At 40.0% G+C, this 17,707-nt stretch overlaps 1 protein-coding gene across 1 annotated transcript; it reads right to left on the bottom strand.

The window, feature by feature from the left end:
* Window positions 1-821: 821 nt before the first annotated feature.
* On the bottom strand, window positions 822-16,387 carry CLDN1 (claudin 1). The gene is made up of 4 exons (XM_014843383.3): window positions 15,895-16,387; window positions 7,373-7,537; window positions 5,211-5,295; window positions 822-3,490 (listed from the first exon to the last, which is right to left on the bottom strand). The coding sequence occupies exons 1-4, from the start codon at window positions 16,115-16,117 to the stop codon at window positions 3,328-3,330; spliced, it is 636 nt and encodes a 211-aa protein (XP_014698869.1). The 5' UTR covers window positions 16,118-16,387; the 3' UTR covers window positions 822-3,327.
* Window positions 16,388-17,707: the final 1,320 nt, after the last annotated feature.

The raw sequence follows: 17,707 nt of genomic DNA, 5'->3' as shown, positions 1-17,707 counted from the left end.
AGAATGACACAGTTTGCAGAACAACGGCATCTAATAAGGAGGTGCCCACACAGAGGTGGACGTCTGGTATGAACTACACTCCAGGTTTTCTTCTGAGTTTTTCACAGGAGCGCCTAGGAATTTCATTTCCTCTCAAACTTCATGAGCCTGGGCCCCAACCCAGGGGATTTCAATTCTACAGAAAGAGTGGCGATTCTGATGCATCTGCTTAATTTAAGGGGAGTTCAAATCAAACTGACTGACAATGATCTTAGTCTCTCACCCATCCTGCTAACGCCTGAGACTCCACATAGAGCTGTCATCCCTTGTTTACAAGTTTGTCTCTTTAATATGAAAATTGCCCAGGGAGAGGTTACAATTAAGGCTTTATCAATTATTCCTTTCAGATAATGGGTGAATGAGTTTCATCACTCGCTTTCATAAGAGGTAGTGTGGATGATAATCATTACAAAAAACATAATGAATTTCTAGCCTGCTGTCTTCACTCTTCACCAGGTGAGGAACCCCACCACCAAGCTTGCACAGTGCTTGACAGTTGGCTATTTTATCATTTAGTCATTCATTGCAGCATGTCCCCTTCTTACAGATGAAAAAAACCAAGCAACTTCTCCTGGCATTCTCTTCTATCACCAGCCTTGATGAGGAAGCAGCTCAGGTTGAGAGAAATAAGGCCTTCGAGTGGGTGGAGTCACTCAACTGTTAGACAGATAGCCCAGAGGCACCACAGCTCTTCCCCAGGAACACATGTGAGTCAGACCCTATCCCAAGCCACTTCCTCTTCCAAGCATGGCGATCTTGAAATAAATGATTAGAAAAACAAGCCAAGTGTTTATTTTTTTATTAAAAAAACCCAACAATTTATTGAAAAAGCATAATGCTTTATACAAATTCCCATTACAAAACCCCCAAATATCTATTGTTCTGTTTCCAGGTATGGTAATAGAATACAAAAATATCAAAATTGGATAAATTCTGGTGTAACAATTCTGTTGGCCATTTTAGACTTTAGATTTCTTGGTAGAGTTTAGCAACTAGTAACCACATGCATTTACACTCACACATCATTAGGATCTACATATGGAGCAAAGGGTCTTTGAAGTATGCCTTCTAGGAGCATAGACTTTCAGGTGTGGAAGACACTCTAAAATGTACTAGGTTCAAATCCTCATATGATGCAGTCTTTTAGATAACTTCCGCCATGTGGTTTCACTATGAATTACCATTCCCAAAATAACTATCCTAGCAGTGTTGGCTGCCAGCTAATAGCCACACCTCTGATGGCATCACTTAACAGATATCCACCTTGTATACCTTTGCAGGTTATTATAATTCAAAAAATCTTCTATACTTTGGCTTTGCCAACACTTACACTTTTCTTTCACCCATTACATCTGCAAACTTGTCCTAGGTCAACTCTGCATTCCTGAAAGGAGAAACCCTTAGACCCAAAAAAGCATCAGGCAATACTGATTGAAGAAACTAAGATGTCCTTAGAATCCTTTTCATTCAGTAAGCCGAATTTTGCTCTAGTTTCTCATCACTTCAGAGACTGGTTAAGGCGAGAAACCTCTTTCTTAAAATTTCCCTCTTTTCAGTCATTTGAAAAGTAATCCAAAACCTATGCACTTAAATTCCTTAGTTTTTTCCACTAGCACAAGACTTTTCACCTTACAAAACCACATTTACACGTCTTGCATCTCACCGGATCCCCACAACAGCCCTGTGAGGTAGGCAGGTCAGGAATTACAATCCCCTTTTTACAGATGAAGCAATCACTCTAGGGCAGTCAAGTGCCCTGCCCAAAGTCACGCAGTAACTGATAGCACCAAGACTCGAATCAGGTCTCCAGACACCAAAGCCAACACCCTTTCCATTACATCATCTTGCCCAAGTGAAGGAGCACTTTCCACCGACTGGAAAACTAAGAGCAATTGTTAAAATGGAACAGAGCACCAACCACGTGCTAGCCAAAGCCAAAAGAAAAGAATTGGCCAGTGGAGAAAGGGAGGTGCTGAACAATGTGAAGGCGTGTGTGTAGGTTTGGTTCAATGACTTCTTAACAGCCAATTGAGCAAATAAAAACACGACTTAGGCACATTTCATGTTCAAAGAATGAGCATAATATCAGCTAATTAATACTTATTCCACCTCTACCAGCTGGTTAAGTATCATTATCTCAATTTGACAGATAGGAAAAGAGGAGAAAGATTAAGTGACTTGCTTACAGCGACAGAGAGAATATTTGTCAGCAGATTATCACTACAGAAAGTCTAGCATTTCATTCAGACAAACATGCCATACCTCTCTGGGAAGAGTAAACTATATGATAATTACACATAAGAAAATACTACAAGTGAGGAGGGGGGTACGAAATCGGTAGTTAGGGGGGATATACAACTGTGAATAAGATGCTTAAAAATTCAATCAATAAAATTGTTACAACACCTGAGAAAGCAGCACACCGCTACTCAAAGGGACAAATATTTTCAAAGCAAACAAGAGTGTTGTAGGTCAGAGTACAGGGATCGTGTGGGAAGGTCAACAGGAATATACCACCTGGTCATGCAGACAGATTTGCTCCGAAAGCTCTGATCTGTAAGAGATTCTTATGAACTTTTAGGAATTAAATTGCAGGTGTATGAAATGTTATCAGATTCAAGGGTTAAGCCCAACCTCCTAAAAAAACAAAGGCATGAAAAATGACTGACTGATGACAAAGCAAGTGCTATAAGATCATAGTAAAAAAAAGAATAGAAAATTAGCATATGAAAAGGGCACATGTGAAGAATTGAAATAATTCATACTTGGTAGAGTAGGTTAGGGCTTCTGTCAAAGACTCTAAAAGCTGATGAAGGAGAGTAAATAATATTTGACCTAACATATATGTGCAGTGCTAGAAAGAGAAATATACCAAATAAACTGCTTATTTAATTAAAATAGAATTAAATATATATATATATTTAGATATATTTTAGCTATGCTGGTACCAACATAATGAGAATAAGAGTTTTTACTATCTAATTTTTTTTATAGAAAAACATGTATATATACATATCTATATATATTTAAGGAGCGCCCTCTCCCCACATTTGAGATGATTCCTCAGTGGGAAGCAGTAATACAAATGGAAAAGTCTTCCCTTCCATATTGAGGAAAGGAGATAAGACTAAGTCACTTCTAGCAATGGGTATTTAAAAAAATATGTGTTTTTGTAATACCACGGTTCAGACTACAATAGTCACAAGTCTAAGGTCCTAATGTCAATGACAGTATTTCAATGTCCATTTGCTGTTTGTTCCAATAGGGATGTCTCCTTCTGCTTCTGTGTCACACATAGTCTTTCCCACTAGAAGGTGCAGGTTTTGGATAGGGCCGTGGTGTTGGGTAAGACGTTGTTTTTCGAGGACAGGAGCAGCAAAGTAGGCCACCTCCCAGAAGGCAGAGAGAAGCAGCAGCCCAGCCAGTGAAGAGAGCATGACCAAACTCATACCTGAAAAGACAAGACAGTGCATTTGTTTAATAAATGAATCACTAGAAACTTTTCTAATATAATTAAGGAAAGAAATCAATATCATACTCATTATATTTTTTTCCATTGAAAATAATCCCCTATGATCCCTTGGGGAAGCACTTCAAGGTTTGTGAGCACACACACACACACAGAAAAGAATGTTTACATTGCAGTTGTTGACAACCGCAACAATAGATCAGGCAATGTAGCATGCAATCCCAGGTTAATTACACAAGTATTTCCAAAGACATTTCCATGTGTAGGAGACTTGCAAAGCATGTTTATATATTTTAGAAGACGGGTTTGTTTGGACCATGGTTCCTCAGCTAAAACTTAACAAGTCATGTTACTGCCACATAGCAGTCTATATCCTATAAAGAAACTACTAGAGTGTGATGGAGACTATTAGAGTTTTCTATAACTGATCCCAAGTACCTATATACACTGAAATCTGATATTTATGATTTTGCAAAAATAGGCTTCTAAGCAGTCCATGGATCATTCCAGATTAAGCTGATCAAGGTGGATGTATTAAGCCAGACTCTTGGGGAGAGGATCTGTGACTGACTGACGGTGAACAGTAAGGGTAGAGAACGATTGGATCTAGAGTTATAAGGCCTGAGTTTGAATCCTGATGCCAACTCTCAACTGCTGCAATTGTGAGCTAGCATCTTCACCTCTCAACCTCAGTTTCTGCTCTTCTTAAAGCAGGATCGTGCCATCTGCCTCACTGAACTGTTTTCGGGATCACATGAGACAATGTAAACAAGTGTACAGTGCACCTAGCAATTTACAACATGCTTTCACATCCATTACTGGTAAAATTTTAGCCTGTTGACCTCCAGCAGTCCCTACATGGTAAATCTTATGGGATGGGCTCCAACACAATCACTGCAGTATGTGCTTTCCTGCACGTGAGTGATTATATAAAAAGAAGCACACTTAATCTTCAGCCACAGGGATTTTTCATCCATTCATCCTCATGCTCAACAAACAATAATTATATCTTAACATCCTGACTCTGAATGTAGTTATTAGGCTTTAAAGATGTGATCACACTGAGACAAAGAGCCTTGTCTCTGATCACAGTGTCGTGTCAGCACCTGAGAGCCAAGAATCAGCTCTTTAACTTCCACAACTTGCGATATTAAGAAACATGACCTTAGTAAAGTCAGTTTTACAGTTGTGATGGAACATAAAATTTCAAAGTGGTATCTCAACTAGTTTTTTCATAAATAAATTGATTTTTCATAAATAAAATTAAACTATTGGGAAGGAAGTATTATTCATTAACCCCCTGCAGTCGTACTATTTTTTCCCCGAAATCCTAAGTGTTAGTGGTGAACAATCAGAATTAAGTGTTGTAAGTATCAGAATAAACTTCAAAAAAGGAAATTTCAAATATATTAGCATCTTTACTAATATTTAAAAAAATAGTCCAGCATACAGTTGGAAAGTATAGAGCTTGGAACTTTTCTACTTTTAAGTGTATTTTGTCATCAATATAGGTTATTAAAGCAATTATCAAACTCATTTTAACATGAGTCACAGGCCATTCAAATTATTTTCAAGTTTGACATAAAATTTCATAAAATTCTGAAAAGTATATCTGGGAAGCTATGGCACTAGCTGGATTTTGCAGAACATAAAAAGGATATTTTCTCAGAAAACAAACTATGTTGCGCATGAACAGCATTACCTGGCATTGACCGGGGTCATGGGGTCATAGAATTCTTGAACAATTCTATTGCCATACCATGCTGTAGCAACTAAAACAGCCAGACCTACAGAAATTCAAAACAAAAGACTGTTAATCACTATGGAACACTGAGCAAAAATATACAGCCCATTAAATTTATAAGTATTTTACAAGAATTAAATTTCATCATGCTGACATTTTTAATTTAGTCAATTTTAATTTAGATAATTTTAATTTAGGGAGATTAGAAGTTCAGACATGATTTATTCCAAGTATTCTGTTAAGACAGAGAAAACTAATAGGCCAGAGTTAGGCATAGTTTATACTCCTCTTGTCATCTTATTCACTTATAGTCCAAGGTCACTGGCACAAATAATGCTTTCTTTAGAAACTATTTAACGGATTTATGTCATTAAAGATCTCCTTCAAAGATACTGTTACACAGTAGTGTACTAACTACTTTAGATAAAACCAATGTCCTTATTACTATAGATAGAATCACTTGCAAAAGGGACGATGCAAAAACTCTTCTATATTCTTCTTGACCAAAACTCAAAATTTACATTTCTGGAGGATCAAAAGGAAAGTAAAGAGCTAGATAGCAGGGAAGAGCATGACCTGTCTCAGAAAGAACCAGACCACGCAAATTCCTACTGCCCCACTGGCCAGACATGCCAGGTACTGCCTTGAGATTTGCTGAGGTGCCATGTCAGACCAATTTATGCAGCGTACCCTCAATTTCCCACACATTTCATATTTCAGTAATACCAGAGAGACTACTTAATCAAAATAATTCCGTCATTTACAAGAAGTATAATACCTCAATTTTTCTTATCCAAAGAAATTAAATAACCTTCTATAGTAATTCTAAGAAACCATCAATATAAACATTAAATCTTTCTATGCTACTCGCTTTTCCCCCTTACCTCACCCTCCAAAAATGGCCCAATCTAATTGCCTCTTAATACTTGACAAAAAACACTACTTCTTTTGGCTGCTTAGATAGACCATGAGTATGCTCTGGAATTTGCAACCCTCACTCCCTAGGAAGCCCCTGAAACAGAAGTGGGAATGATGCCATCACCGATGGCAGTTACAAGAAGGCAAGTGAAGCCACGCATAAGTTTATTCACGGCCTCTGACGCCAGATTAAACCATTGGGAATAAAATGCCAGTCATGCTTTTTCTGACAGAAGCTAATCTGGATAAACTGAAAGACTGATCACTTTAAACTAATCAAACCTTTAGCAAAGCCACAGGCACTCTTCCTTCATTATTGCTTAATTCCACATATTATGCTGGCACAAAGACCCCTGCAAGGTCTTTTGTCAAAGAGAAAATAAGAAAGGAAGTCTAATTCTAGTTTTTCCTAGTGGTAGATTATATCACTGGTGTCATTTTCAAAAACAATAGACTACTACACATAATATAGTATACATACACTATATATTATACAGCAGTCTATTGTTTTATATATATATATATATTTATATATACATAAATCCACACACACAAACACTATTTTATACACACACACTATCTTATTTAATATAAGCCTTGTTATAAGGCTTTACAATGGAACTATCCATGTCTTTTTCTGGCTCTCATTTTCTTAAATGTCACATATCTAACTCATCAATCAACACTTGAATAAAGCAACAAATACATTTTTATTTTCTATGGAAAATATAACCTCATTCTTTTATCAAGGTTTTTTCAAGGGCTTTCTGTATTGTTTTCTTTTTTAACTCATTTAACCTTATTTCCTACCATTTCAACATTCCACCTCCACTCTCACTGGCCTTTCTCTTCACTGATCTATGGGTGCATCCAACCACCTAGAATGTTGTCCTCATTTTTCTCCAATAATCCCAGTCCCATTCAGTCCTTACAAAGCAGCGTGATTCACACATTCTTTATGTTCTCTCTCACTACATAGACCTGCTTGCTGTGAGCACAGATCTCAAATTTTCATGTGGCTCCTGCATGAGAAAGTGAAAGTCAATTGGAGTTAAGGTTTCTATGTCTTCAGATTTAAAGGAGCTGAAATACATCAGTTGAAGTGCAACAAATCCAATATAATCTAAGGAAACTGAAAACTACATCTTAAACCATGTCAGAGGCAGTGCAGTAAGGTGAAAAGGGAGCAGGGCCTCTCTTACCTGCAAAAAGAAATATCACGCCCCCAATGACAGCCATCCGCATCTTCTGCACCTCATCATCTTCCATGCACTTCATACATTTCATGCCAACAGTGGCCACAAAGATGGCTATTAGTCCCAGCAGAATGCCAATCACCATCAAAGCTCTGGTTGCTTGTAAAGTACCTGGCAGAAAAAAATTTTAGAACATGTAAAAATCAGGCCTAGACCAACAAGAGAAGAGTGGCAGAAGACCTAGTATATTTCAATATTGTGTGGAAGAGAGAAAACTGAACCAGGAGCCAGGAAACCCCAATTCTAGTGATTTTTCTAGGTAACCAACATAGTTTCTTTTCCAGAAAAACAAATGCCTGGCTGGATGATGAATAAGATCCTCTCCAGCTCTAACATTTTATGTTTTCAACAATAAATTCAAAATCCTCTGGAAACATAATTAATGATCTGCTTGAATAGGTTTAGCTGACCTAATACATCTTTAATCCTTACTAACGAAGCATTTTAATTCTGAAATAACAATCATATGTATTATCCTTAAGGTTAAACCATTTATAATTAAACTGGTTAACGATAGATCTTGATATTAGTCAACAGCTATATACTCCAGTCAGCAAGCTCGGAAAAACCAGGTGAATATTTGAAGATAAATGAATTTCTTATAGATGGTCCTGGCTGGATAAGCAACATTAGCAGCTCTAGTGACTGGAGCGTGAGTGAGGAGTATGAATGTCATTTTCTTAGAACAAAATAAGATGACCTTTGAGATGTTACTTCAGAACATAGTAGATTCATATTCAGAGATATCACCAGTTTTTAAAACTATTTAAACTGTCATGTTGTAAAATAGTAGAAAATAACTCAATGTAGCATTTCTCAGGATTCCACTAATTTTCGAATTTCCTGTTATTGTCATTGTTGTACTAAGTCATGATCAATAGACAGAGTCAGGTTTGAGAGATTATCCCAATTTGTTTCTTAAAGAGTAAAAACATTATATCATCATTGTGGAATAAAGGCACAGACTTAAAAAAAAAACAAGCTGAAACTACACTGGATAGATGAGATTGATTAATTCGAGATGTATTTCCTCCTTCAAATAAAGATCATTATCTCATTGACAATGATAACATGTGACAAGTATTTTTGCATATATAAATATTATTTACATTGTAACAAACCATGCTATCTTGGGTAAGCTACTTGTTATTCCTTAGGACCATGTTTCTATTAGGTAAAGTGTGAATAATGATACCTCTAACCAGGGAGTTGGAACAATCGACTTCTTGAGGTTTTTCAAAAGTGGCTGACATGACAGAAACGTTTTGTATCACACTAATTTAGACCTAGGCTCAGTCTTGGTAATTTCAGAGTTGAAAACTTATGGTACCAATCATAATTAACACTGAAGATTTCTAAAACATTATTCAGTTTTAATTTGTTAATATCCTTGCCATAACCAGACAACCTATGATAAAATCATAGTAATCTCTTTCTAAGAAGTATCAAAGGTATTTTTTTACTGTATTTGAGAGAGATTTTGGAAGCCAAGATAAATTTTTACTTGATTTAATTATAAAGCAAAATGGAGGCACTCCCTGCTCCCCTCACATATCCACCTCCTCATAAGCTTGTGTGGCCACAGATGCACCCTACCCACACACTTATCTTAAGATTCCACAGTGGCATAAGAACTGCTGAATCAAAACACATGTTCCACGGACCATGGGCTTACCGGGAACTGAAGCTGCTTATAAGATTATTGTGAAACTTCTTCCCTGGAATCACAAACCATACTGTGGTATGAAAAGGAAAGTACCAAGGACTCCACAGTTACGGTGTGTCTTTCCTTCTGATTTACCAACAGGTTTTGCAAACACAATCATTACATAGAAGGAAAATGAAAAATAAAATAACGAAGCCCTTATATAAAACATACATTTCAGATTTGGTCCTAAATTCCACTCAGAAGGAAAGCATTACAGGCAAAGAAACACTGGAAGAAGGGATGCTGAAAGTCACAGTGATGATCCACGTGCCAGGAGGAAAGAGTCATCACCTGTCTGTTTTCCTGGACTATCTTAGTTTTAAAACTACAAGTCCTGCATCTCGAGAAGGTCCTCAACCTTGGACAAACTGGGACAGGTGGTCACTCTATGGGAGGATGATAGGATGTGGAAAGGTGGGTTTAGCAGGGCAGGCAGAAGACATGCATCATGCAAGGCTTTGCAAACTAGGGTCAGGGGTTTGGAATTTATTCAAAGTGTAATCAGAAGTCATGGGAGGGTCTTAAAGAAGGAGTGACAGAATTTTTACCCTCAGTAGAGAGAGTACAATTAGTATATTCTTCTTATGATAGCTCTTCAAATTTGTATAGCCTCTTACATCTCTCAGCCCCTCAGCTTTGCTTTCTCATAAATACCCAGTTGTCCAGCCCTTCATTAATCACTTTTGTTGCTTCCTCTGATTTCTCTCCAAGTTTTCCATTTTGTCTGCATTGTAGGGCCCCAAACTGGACCCAGCTTCTATAATAACCATTCTGACCTGTACCTCACATAAAAACAGCAGGCCACCAGTCCAGCAGGTCTGAGCACTTGGCTCACACAGCATTCTTCACGAGGAGTCGACGGGGCCTCAGCCTCATGAGTCACGCTTGTATAAAACCACCCAGGAGGGCAACCCACACGGATAAACCACTCCAAGGCTCCATCTGCACTCACCTGGAATGTCCTAATAGTCACAGTGTCCATCTCTCAGGGTTTCTTTCCCCTTCAAGTTCTCAAGGAAAACACATTTGATTCACACCATACCCATTTACTCTTTCCACTTCTTTTACAAAGAGGGGGCAGATATTTTATTCTATGTTTGCTACAAACTTTACTATGTTTTATTTCCTTATAGAATAACGTATTATTTGTATAATACACAAAAAATAACAGAGAAAATGAAGAAAAACTATCCCTAGGGACTCATAAAAACCATATAGAGTAGGGGATCATGTTTCATTTTTTCAAACTGATAAAGTAATGGTGTTATCTTGAAAAGAAATATTTTCCATTTATAGCCTAGGATCCATTGACATACAAAATTTATTTCTATTTTACTAGATGGATATCAAACACAAAATCTCATCTTGCTTCACTGCAGACATTTGGATGGATTTTTAACTATATCGATATGTGGGGAGAAATGCAAAAAATACAAAAAAAAAGGGCAGAGAATCATACCCGCATGAAAACTCAAGAGCTAGGGAAATGTAAGGATGGATGACAAGTCACAGTAAGCAGGTGTTGTGTTATAAGTTATGAGGGTTTTATGCGCAGGTAGAATCTAAATTGCACAGTTTTAAGCTGGAACCAGACGAATCCTTCAGATTAAGGTCTTATGGCAGCCTTTTATGTCAGAGATCTAAACTATGCAATTGTGAGCTCCCCGACGACGCGGGCCGGATATTTGTTCATATTTCCAACCAAAACACTAAGAACAGTACTTGGCAGGCTACGTGGATTATTCAATCTGTGTTCAATTAATTTAAATTAGAACATGTCTTTATTCTTTCAAAATTGTACTAATATGATAGGTAAAAATACTTCCTCTATTGTGTTTAGCTTAATCTTTGAAATAATACCGGGAAATGCCTCCCTCGAGAACCTGGCTGGGGTGTTACAATCCTGGTACAGAAAGCCAGTCTTAGTTGAGACCATTAAAAGCTAGAAACACATACAGGGAAGGAAAAAAAAATCATGCTTTTTGCTTAACTTGATTTATCTTTTAAAATTTTCTAGATTTGAAAATTATGTATCAAATGAGCTTCCAAGATGAAGTTTTTTCCTAGTGGAATGAGGATCGGCAGGGTAAAGAAGTTGAGAAATGTTTGAAAGCCACAGAATACAATTTTGGATTAGAGAGATACAGTATAGCCTTGGACTATTAACTCTGAGCTGGTCTAATTGGATCAAATCTAGAAGCAAATAAATTCCTTTCCTGGCCCCTTCCATTTGCCGATATGTCTACAATATTATCATCACTGACTAAAGCTGTCTGTGGACAAAATGGTTAGCAAAGATTCAAAGGTTACACTATTGTTTCTCATCATTATTCAGCAGTAAAGGGAGAAGGCAGGCTTTTAATTATACTTAGCTAGACTCATAATCTTGAGAGTAAAGACCCCCTAAGGAGTTCTCACCATTTGCAACCTGAAAGTATAATTTGGAAAAGTACTTACAAAGATCTCTACTTACAAGACAAGAAATGAGTTGGAAGTTACCAACCTACTACAGTTAGGTTAATGGACATAAGTGCAGCAAGACAAGCATAGACAAGTATGTGGAATTCTCCTTCTTTTTCTAAAGTCTTACTATACAAACAGCAGAATCTCCTGTGAATACCTGACATTGTTTATACTATCTACTGGCTATATTACTACATTGTTACCCTATGTACTATGTATTATAAATAAAATACATGTTAATTATATTTGCATTCCCACATAGTCCCTCTTTACGTCAGTAGTTGCTTAATAAGTATTAGACAAATAAATGAATTGACCGTTGGGTAACTAGAACAAAAATGCTCTCTTCTCCTCTGCAATTAAATGAGCTCATCACAGACTGTCACAGAATTATGCTTTCACAGCTTTTTCACTTATTAAATCTTTCGTCCCTACTTCAGTTGAAAGTTTCTCAAGAGTGCTCATTGTTAGCATTTCCATTTTATTGATGGGTGTGACCTCAGAACACTGGCACAGTCAGTAAGCGAAGTGGCCTGGGATGAGGGAGGAGGTACCACTTTTCACGATGTGAGCAATTTTGCTGCCTTTTTTGTCTCTTAGAGAAAATGCCTCACGATTAAATTTGTGGTTCGATATTGCTTCTGTGCCACTTACTCATCACTCCAATCAAGGAAACCTGAACCATGCCTTTTTGCTTTCAATCACTGCAGTTAGTAACAAAGAACGTTGGCACTGGAAGGAAACAATGTTGGTACCTTATAAATCATCTTAGCTGCATCCCTAGGAACAAGAATAGGGCCTGGCTCACGTTTGTTGGATGGATGAATGAATCATGGATAGATGAATCATGGATTCATCTCCCCACTCCTCCCACTCTGCCCTATTTTATAAGTGGGGAAACTACAGCCCAGACACATCAAGTTGCTCATATACATGGCTAATTAGTGCAAAATCAGGGTAAGAACTGAGAACCTCCGATCTCAAGCCTGGATTTTTGTTTTGACTTCCATCATGCCAAGAGTCTGAACTGATTCTTTAAGCAGATATGAACACCAACAGCCCCTTGAACACGCTTGGTTCAGCAGGCCTCATGCAGTCTGGGGAAGTGTAAGTGGGTTCCCCCCTCTCTGCCTATGCTTCAAAGACTGTCCAAGTCAGTGATTCTGCCTCTTTGATTGAGTCTGACATCATGGTGAGAGTGCTGGGAAACCTCACTGACAACCAACACTCATTAAACACACCTACACACATGTGGATTCATGCAAAGCAAGTTGAACAGGCTGCAGGAGCTTATAAACAAATTACAGAATCCCAAGGTTAGATGAGACTTAGCGAGAGTCTAGCCTAACCTCCCATTTGTCTGGGGCTTGGATTTTCCCTACAACATTCCTACAGAACGCTTACTTAATTTCTCTGCTTGCACACCTCCCACCACGCAGCCTCCTAGGGCAGCCCAATCTTTGGACAGCTCTAGCTATTAAAATTAAGCACATAAAACAGGCACTAGTTTGCCAAAAGTTTGAGAACTGGATCAAAACAAGGCAAGATGTACAATTTAATTAAGAAAAATCCAGCGCAACTGTATCTGGCACTCTCCTTTGTATATTCCAACTATCAGCTGCAGGAGTCATCAATGTCAATAAACATCAAGTACTTTGGACAGAACTGAAATTTTCTCAGCCACAGCAGAACCACAACACACAGTGTAACATTTGTTTTCCCAGGAAGTTTCTCAGTTACATTTTCATAAACTGCTTTGCAAGAACCACCTAAAAGAAGCCCTGCTGTATCTCGTTTCCTATATTGGTTTAAGCACCCTGCATGCCTGTGGACATTTTATGAACATCACGTGCTTTTTACAGCTGACACCAGTTAGAGCAGAGGAACAAAGGCTTTTAACACGTCTAGTGCTACAACCTTGATAAATCCCTGTGTTTCAACCCTAAGATGCCAAGCAGGCTCCACTGGCAAAGAGAACAAGGTACAATTTCAGGAAACTTCTAGCCAAGCTTTTCAGCTGAAAGCACTTCGTGGAATGCAACCTTTTACAAGGAATAAAAGGAACCTTTTACTATTTATATAGACAGATAATCCTGTTCACCTTTCGATGTCACAAAACTAGATGTACCCAAATCAACCAATGAATAGCCACCTCAAGTGTCTACATCAGGTGGGTGTGAGCACCACCGCACAGGTGGAGAAATGGAGAGAGGTTCTCTGGGATCCATCCAACGGCATGCAGTGAGTCATTGGAAGGTTGGGGAGAGTCCCAGTGAGTCAAGGCTCCCTCTTCTGAGTATCAGTTTTGAAAGATAGGCCTCCGCCCCACCTTGGATAAGTTCTAGCTTTAATTAAAACAAAAAAGAGGAATCTGATCTGGAATTGAAAAAACAAATTCATCCAAAGAAATCTCCAAAATGTGTATGGAGGGGACAGGGAGGGTATTGTTTAGTTCTTCCACCATCGATTCAAAAACTGTAATAGCTCTATTAACTAAGAATAAATCAAAACGAAATAGTTTAACACATTACCATGTGAAGAGATGATCTGAGTATTTACAACATGGATCAATCTGCTTCGATTTGGTCATTTAAGGAAGTTAAAAGGAAACCCATTTAAACCTGTTGAAAACGAACTATTTTGTTCAGAAGAATCAGAGACTTCTCTGCAATTGCCCGTAGAAACTTCTCCATCTGCCGATTCCTCCACGACACCCAAAATGCCTGACACCATTTCCTTACACGAATTTATCTTTCCATGGGGAGAGTCAATGGTTATATAAAGGAGTATACCTAATATACTCCTTACATTTGGTATAAAGGAGTCCTGATATAGGAACTTTGAAAAACTGAAACGACAACACTCAAAACTGTCACCAAAGTCCACAAGTGTTCAAGGTGTTTACACAGATTCGGAATTGATTCCATAACTCTAAACTACACAGCTTCTGACAAAACTACATGCAGGAGGCAGATAAAGCGACTGAAGTAAACCCGAGTGATGACAACACTGCTCACCCTCAGCACACAAGTGGGATGGTGGGCCGGCTTGTTTATCTAGGCAAAGACTAAGCCAGCTTTTCTTCCATTTAGTTCAAGGGCATAACACAGACGCACTGCTTGATGACTAACCTAACACCTCAAGGAAGATACTCTGGCCATGAATTGTTATTACCTAAGTGAGTGGGAATTTAATGAGTTTCTGACAAGGCACTCAAAAGCTTTTATTTAAAAAAATAATACAAATAAAAAGCCATCCTGTCATCCTTCTCCCCACCATCCTTAGGAATATTTCTCTCTACATAATCCTTTCCAACTTGACAGAAATAAGAAGTGAACATCTGTGACAGAGAAATACCCTTGTGGAAGATGGAAACTTGGAGGAGACCCACCCGTCTCTCACTACCTTCCTTCCTGGCTGACTGCTGCTGAATTCCTCAGCTGTGTCTCCTTTGTGACATTTTTCTTCACCTTTACTCGTCCCTCATATTATGATGGGAAGTTATCTGGAACTTTTCTCCCTTGTCATCCTTTTTCCACCTGCCAGCAGCCTTCACTCTCCAAAGTAACAACACAATCTGTCTCCTCCGAAGACCCCTGGCTTGAAAGCTAAACCTGTCAAGGGGAATCTCAAGAGGCTTCTTCAAGGAGCTATGGAAGGGGATGCAAAGGGGCCTCCAGGCACGTACTGGATCTTAAAAATCAAAAGAATCAAAAGATTCAAACTCAAGTGTGAGTAGCAGACCCTGAGTTGCGATGTTCCATATAGAAATGTGACTTTCACCGTGAAAACTCATAGTAAAGATAGAGTAAAGAAACGTATCTAATACTCTGGGATTATCTATTTAATTTTACAAACTTGAGAAGCTATCAGGCTCCAAATTTTTCAAGGCACACAATTTTCTTGTCCAAACCCTACCATTCTTCAATTTACACAGAATCTTAGAATGGCCAGGAGAGGCCTAGGAAGGAGCTCAAGCTCAAGGTCGGCCTTCACCTCCTCAATCTTCACCCCACTCTCAATGGAATGTAAGAGGAAACCACACCTAGCGGAGCAGAAAAGCGCCACCCAGGGAGTTAGAGGAAAAACTGGAGCTTAGGCTCGGGCCTCCCCTTTCCCAAACCACCGTTCTCTCCACTTCCTCCCTACAAAGCACATGCTCAGAGGATTTTATCAATTGAAGACTAACCACCACGTAGTCACACAACAGAATCATTTGGTAGCCACTATTCCAAAACGGAGCCACTGCGGGTCCGGGTCTCTAGGTCACACCTGTGGGTATGGGGAATGCACTCACTGCTTAGATTCAGCAAGGAGTCGAAGACTTTGCACTGGATCTGCCCGGTGCTCTGCGACACGCAGGACATCCACAGCCCCTCATAGATGGCCTGGGCCGTCACGATGTTGTCGCCCGCATAGGAGTAAATCTTCCACTGGGGCAGCGCCGTGCTGACGATGGCACCGATCCAGCCCAGGAAGGCCAGGATGAAACCCAACAGCTGCAGCCCCGCGTTGGCCATGGCTTGCTCGGGCGCCCGCGCGGCTCAGGGGTGACAGGTGCAGAAGGCGGAGTTGCGGAGTTTGCAGGCGCGCACCCGGGACTCCCAGGGGTGGCGGAGCCGCGCAGAGGAAGTTATTGCAAAGAGCCCTGTTCCCTGCGCCGCTGCTGGAGAAGCTCTGGGTCCGGGTCCGGGTCCGGGTCGGTGCTGGAGTCGGGATGCCAGAAGCTGCGGCGGCTCCGAGACTGAGACGCCGACCCGCTGAGCGCCGCGATTTAAAGCAGCTCCGCCCCCGGCCCGGCCGCCCGCAGCGCCCCCTGGCGGTTTCAGGTCGGCTCGCTGGGAAAGCGAGAGGGAGCATCGTCGGCCGCCGCGCCCTGGCGGGAAAGTCCAGCCGGCGGTGCGGGGACAACCTGAGAAGGATCGAGTATGCGGTGTGCTCCTGGGCGCTCCCCCTTTCATTTCTCCCCACCCTCCCTTTACCCTTGTGAGCCTTCTCAGGCTTTCCCTTCATTCAATCTACATTCATCCAAAAATTACTATGTAGGTGTAAACACATTTTTAAATGATAAAGCTGAAAAATAGAGCCCTCAAAGGAGACCTAGAGTTTCATTTTCAACTTTTTTTCACTATCTTATTAAAAGGCATCTCCTATTCTCCACTCTCCTCCCCTGCCTCACACAGACACCTCTCCATTTTGCTCAGCTTCCTCCGCTTCCCCTTTCCTGCCTCTGCTCCTTCCGCTCACCGTCTCTCCTAGAATCACATATTTCTGCAAGGGATGTAAGCCATCTCTAACTTTATAAATTAGGAAACCGAGACCTAGAGAGGAAACAGGATTTCCATACGATCCCACAGCAAGTTAGTAGCATATCCAGTGCTTGGTTCTCAGCCCACTCTGCTTTCCACTGCATCTCAACTTGACTGAAATACATGTCCTTTAGTCTGTTATCATCCTCATGAAAATGCAACCTGCCCTCCTCGGCTCCTACACACACACACACACATACACACCCCAGCCTCTTCCCCACAGCAGTTTCTCTTAGAGCTATGATTCATTCTCAGGGGGACCTGGCCCATGAACCCCTCTCACCCCTCCCCAAAGGATGCTTCATTAATGATCAGATGCTCTTCATCAAAGGCAAGAGCGTCTAGTCTGTCTTCCCCAGCAGAAAGAGGACTGGGCTGGGATTGAGGAAGTCTGGGTTCTGTCTTGATTCTCACAGTGACTGGCTATAGCCACCACACCAGGTTTTGGTCTAGTTGAGCCTTTAGTTTCCCTTATGGGTCTCTAAAACTTCCTTCTTTGTAGTTACTCAGAAGTGGTGTTGTGGTTTGGAATAATTAAAATGTTTTCCCAACTGCTTTTTGTGTGTGGTGGGAGTGTGATGGGGAGGAGAAGCTTCTATAGTTTTAGTAAAAACAGAAGCATCTCGGAGGCAGAAATAAATGTGCTAAGGAGAAAACAAGATATGCCCCAGTATTTACTATGGGAGCTGCCAGTTCGTGCAAAGGAAGGAACATTTAAAAAGTTCAGAATGTGAATGGGAGGAATGAGAAAGCTCTCTCCCTTGGGGGATGTTGACACTGGGGGAGGCTGTGCATGGGTGG

This window comes from Equus asinus, chromosome 5 (assembly GCF_041296235.1).
Source record: "Equus asinus isolate D_3611 breed Donkey chromosome 5, EquAss-T2T_v2, whole genome shotgun sequence".
Lineage (NCBI taxonomy): Eukaryota > Metazoa > Chordata > Mammalia > Perissodactyla > Equidae > Equus > Equus asinus.
This window is presented reverse-complemented; position numbering and strand designations above follow the sequence as displayed.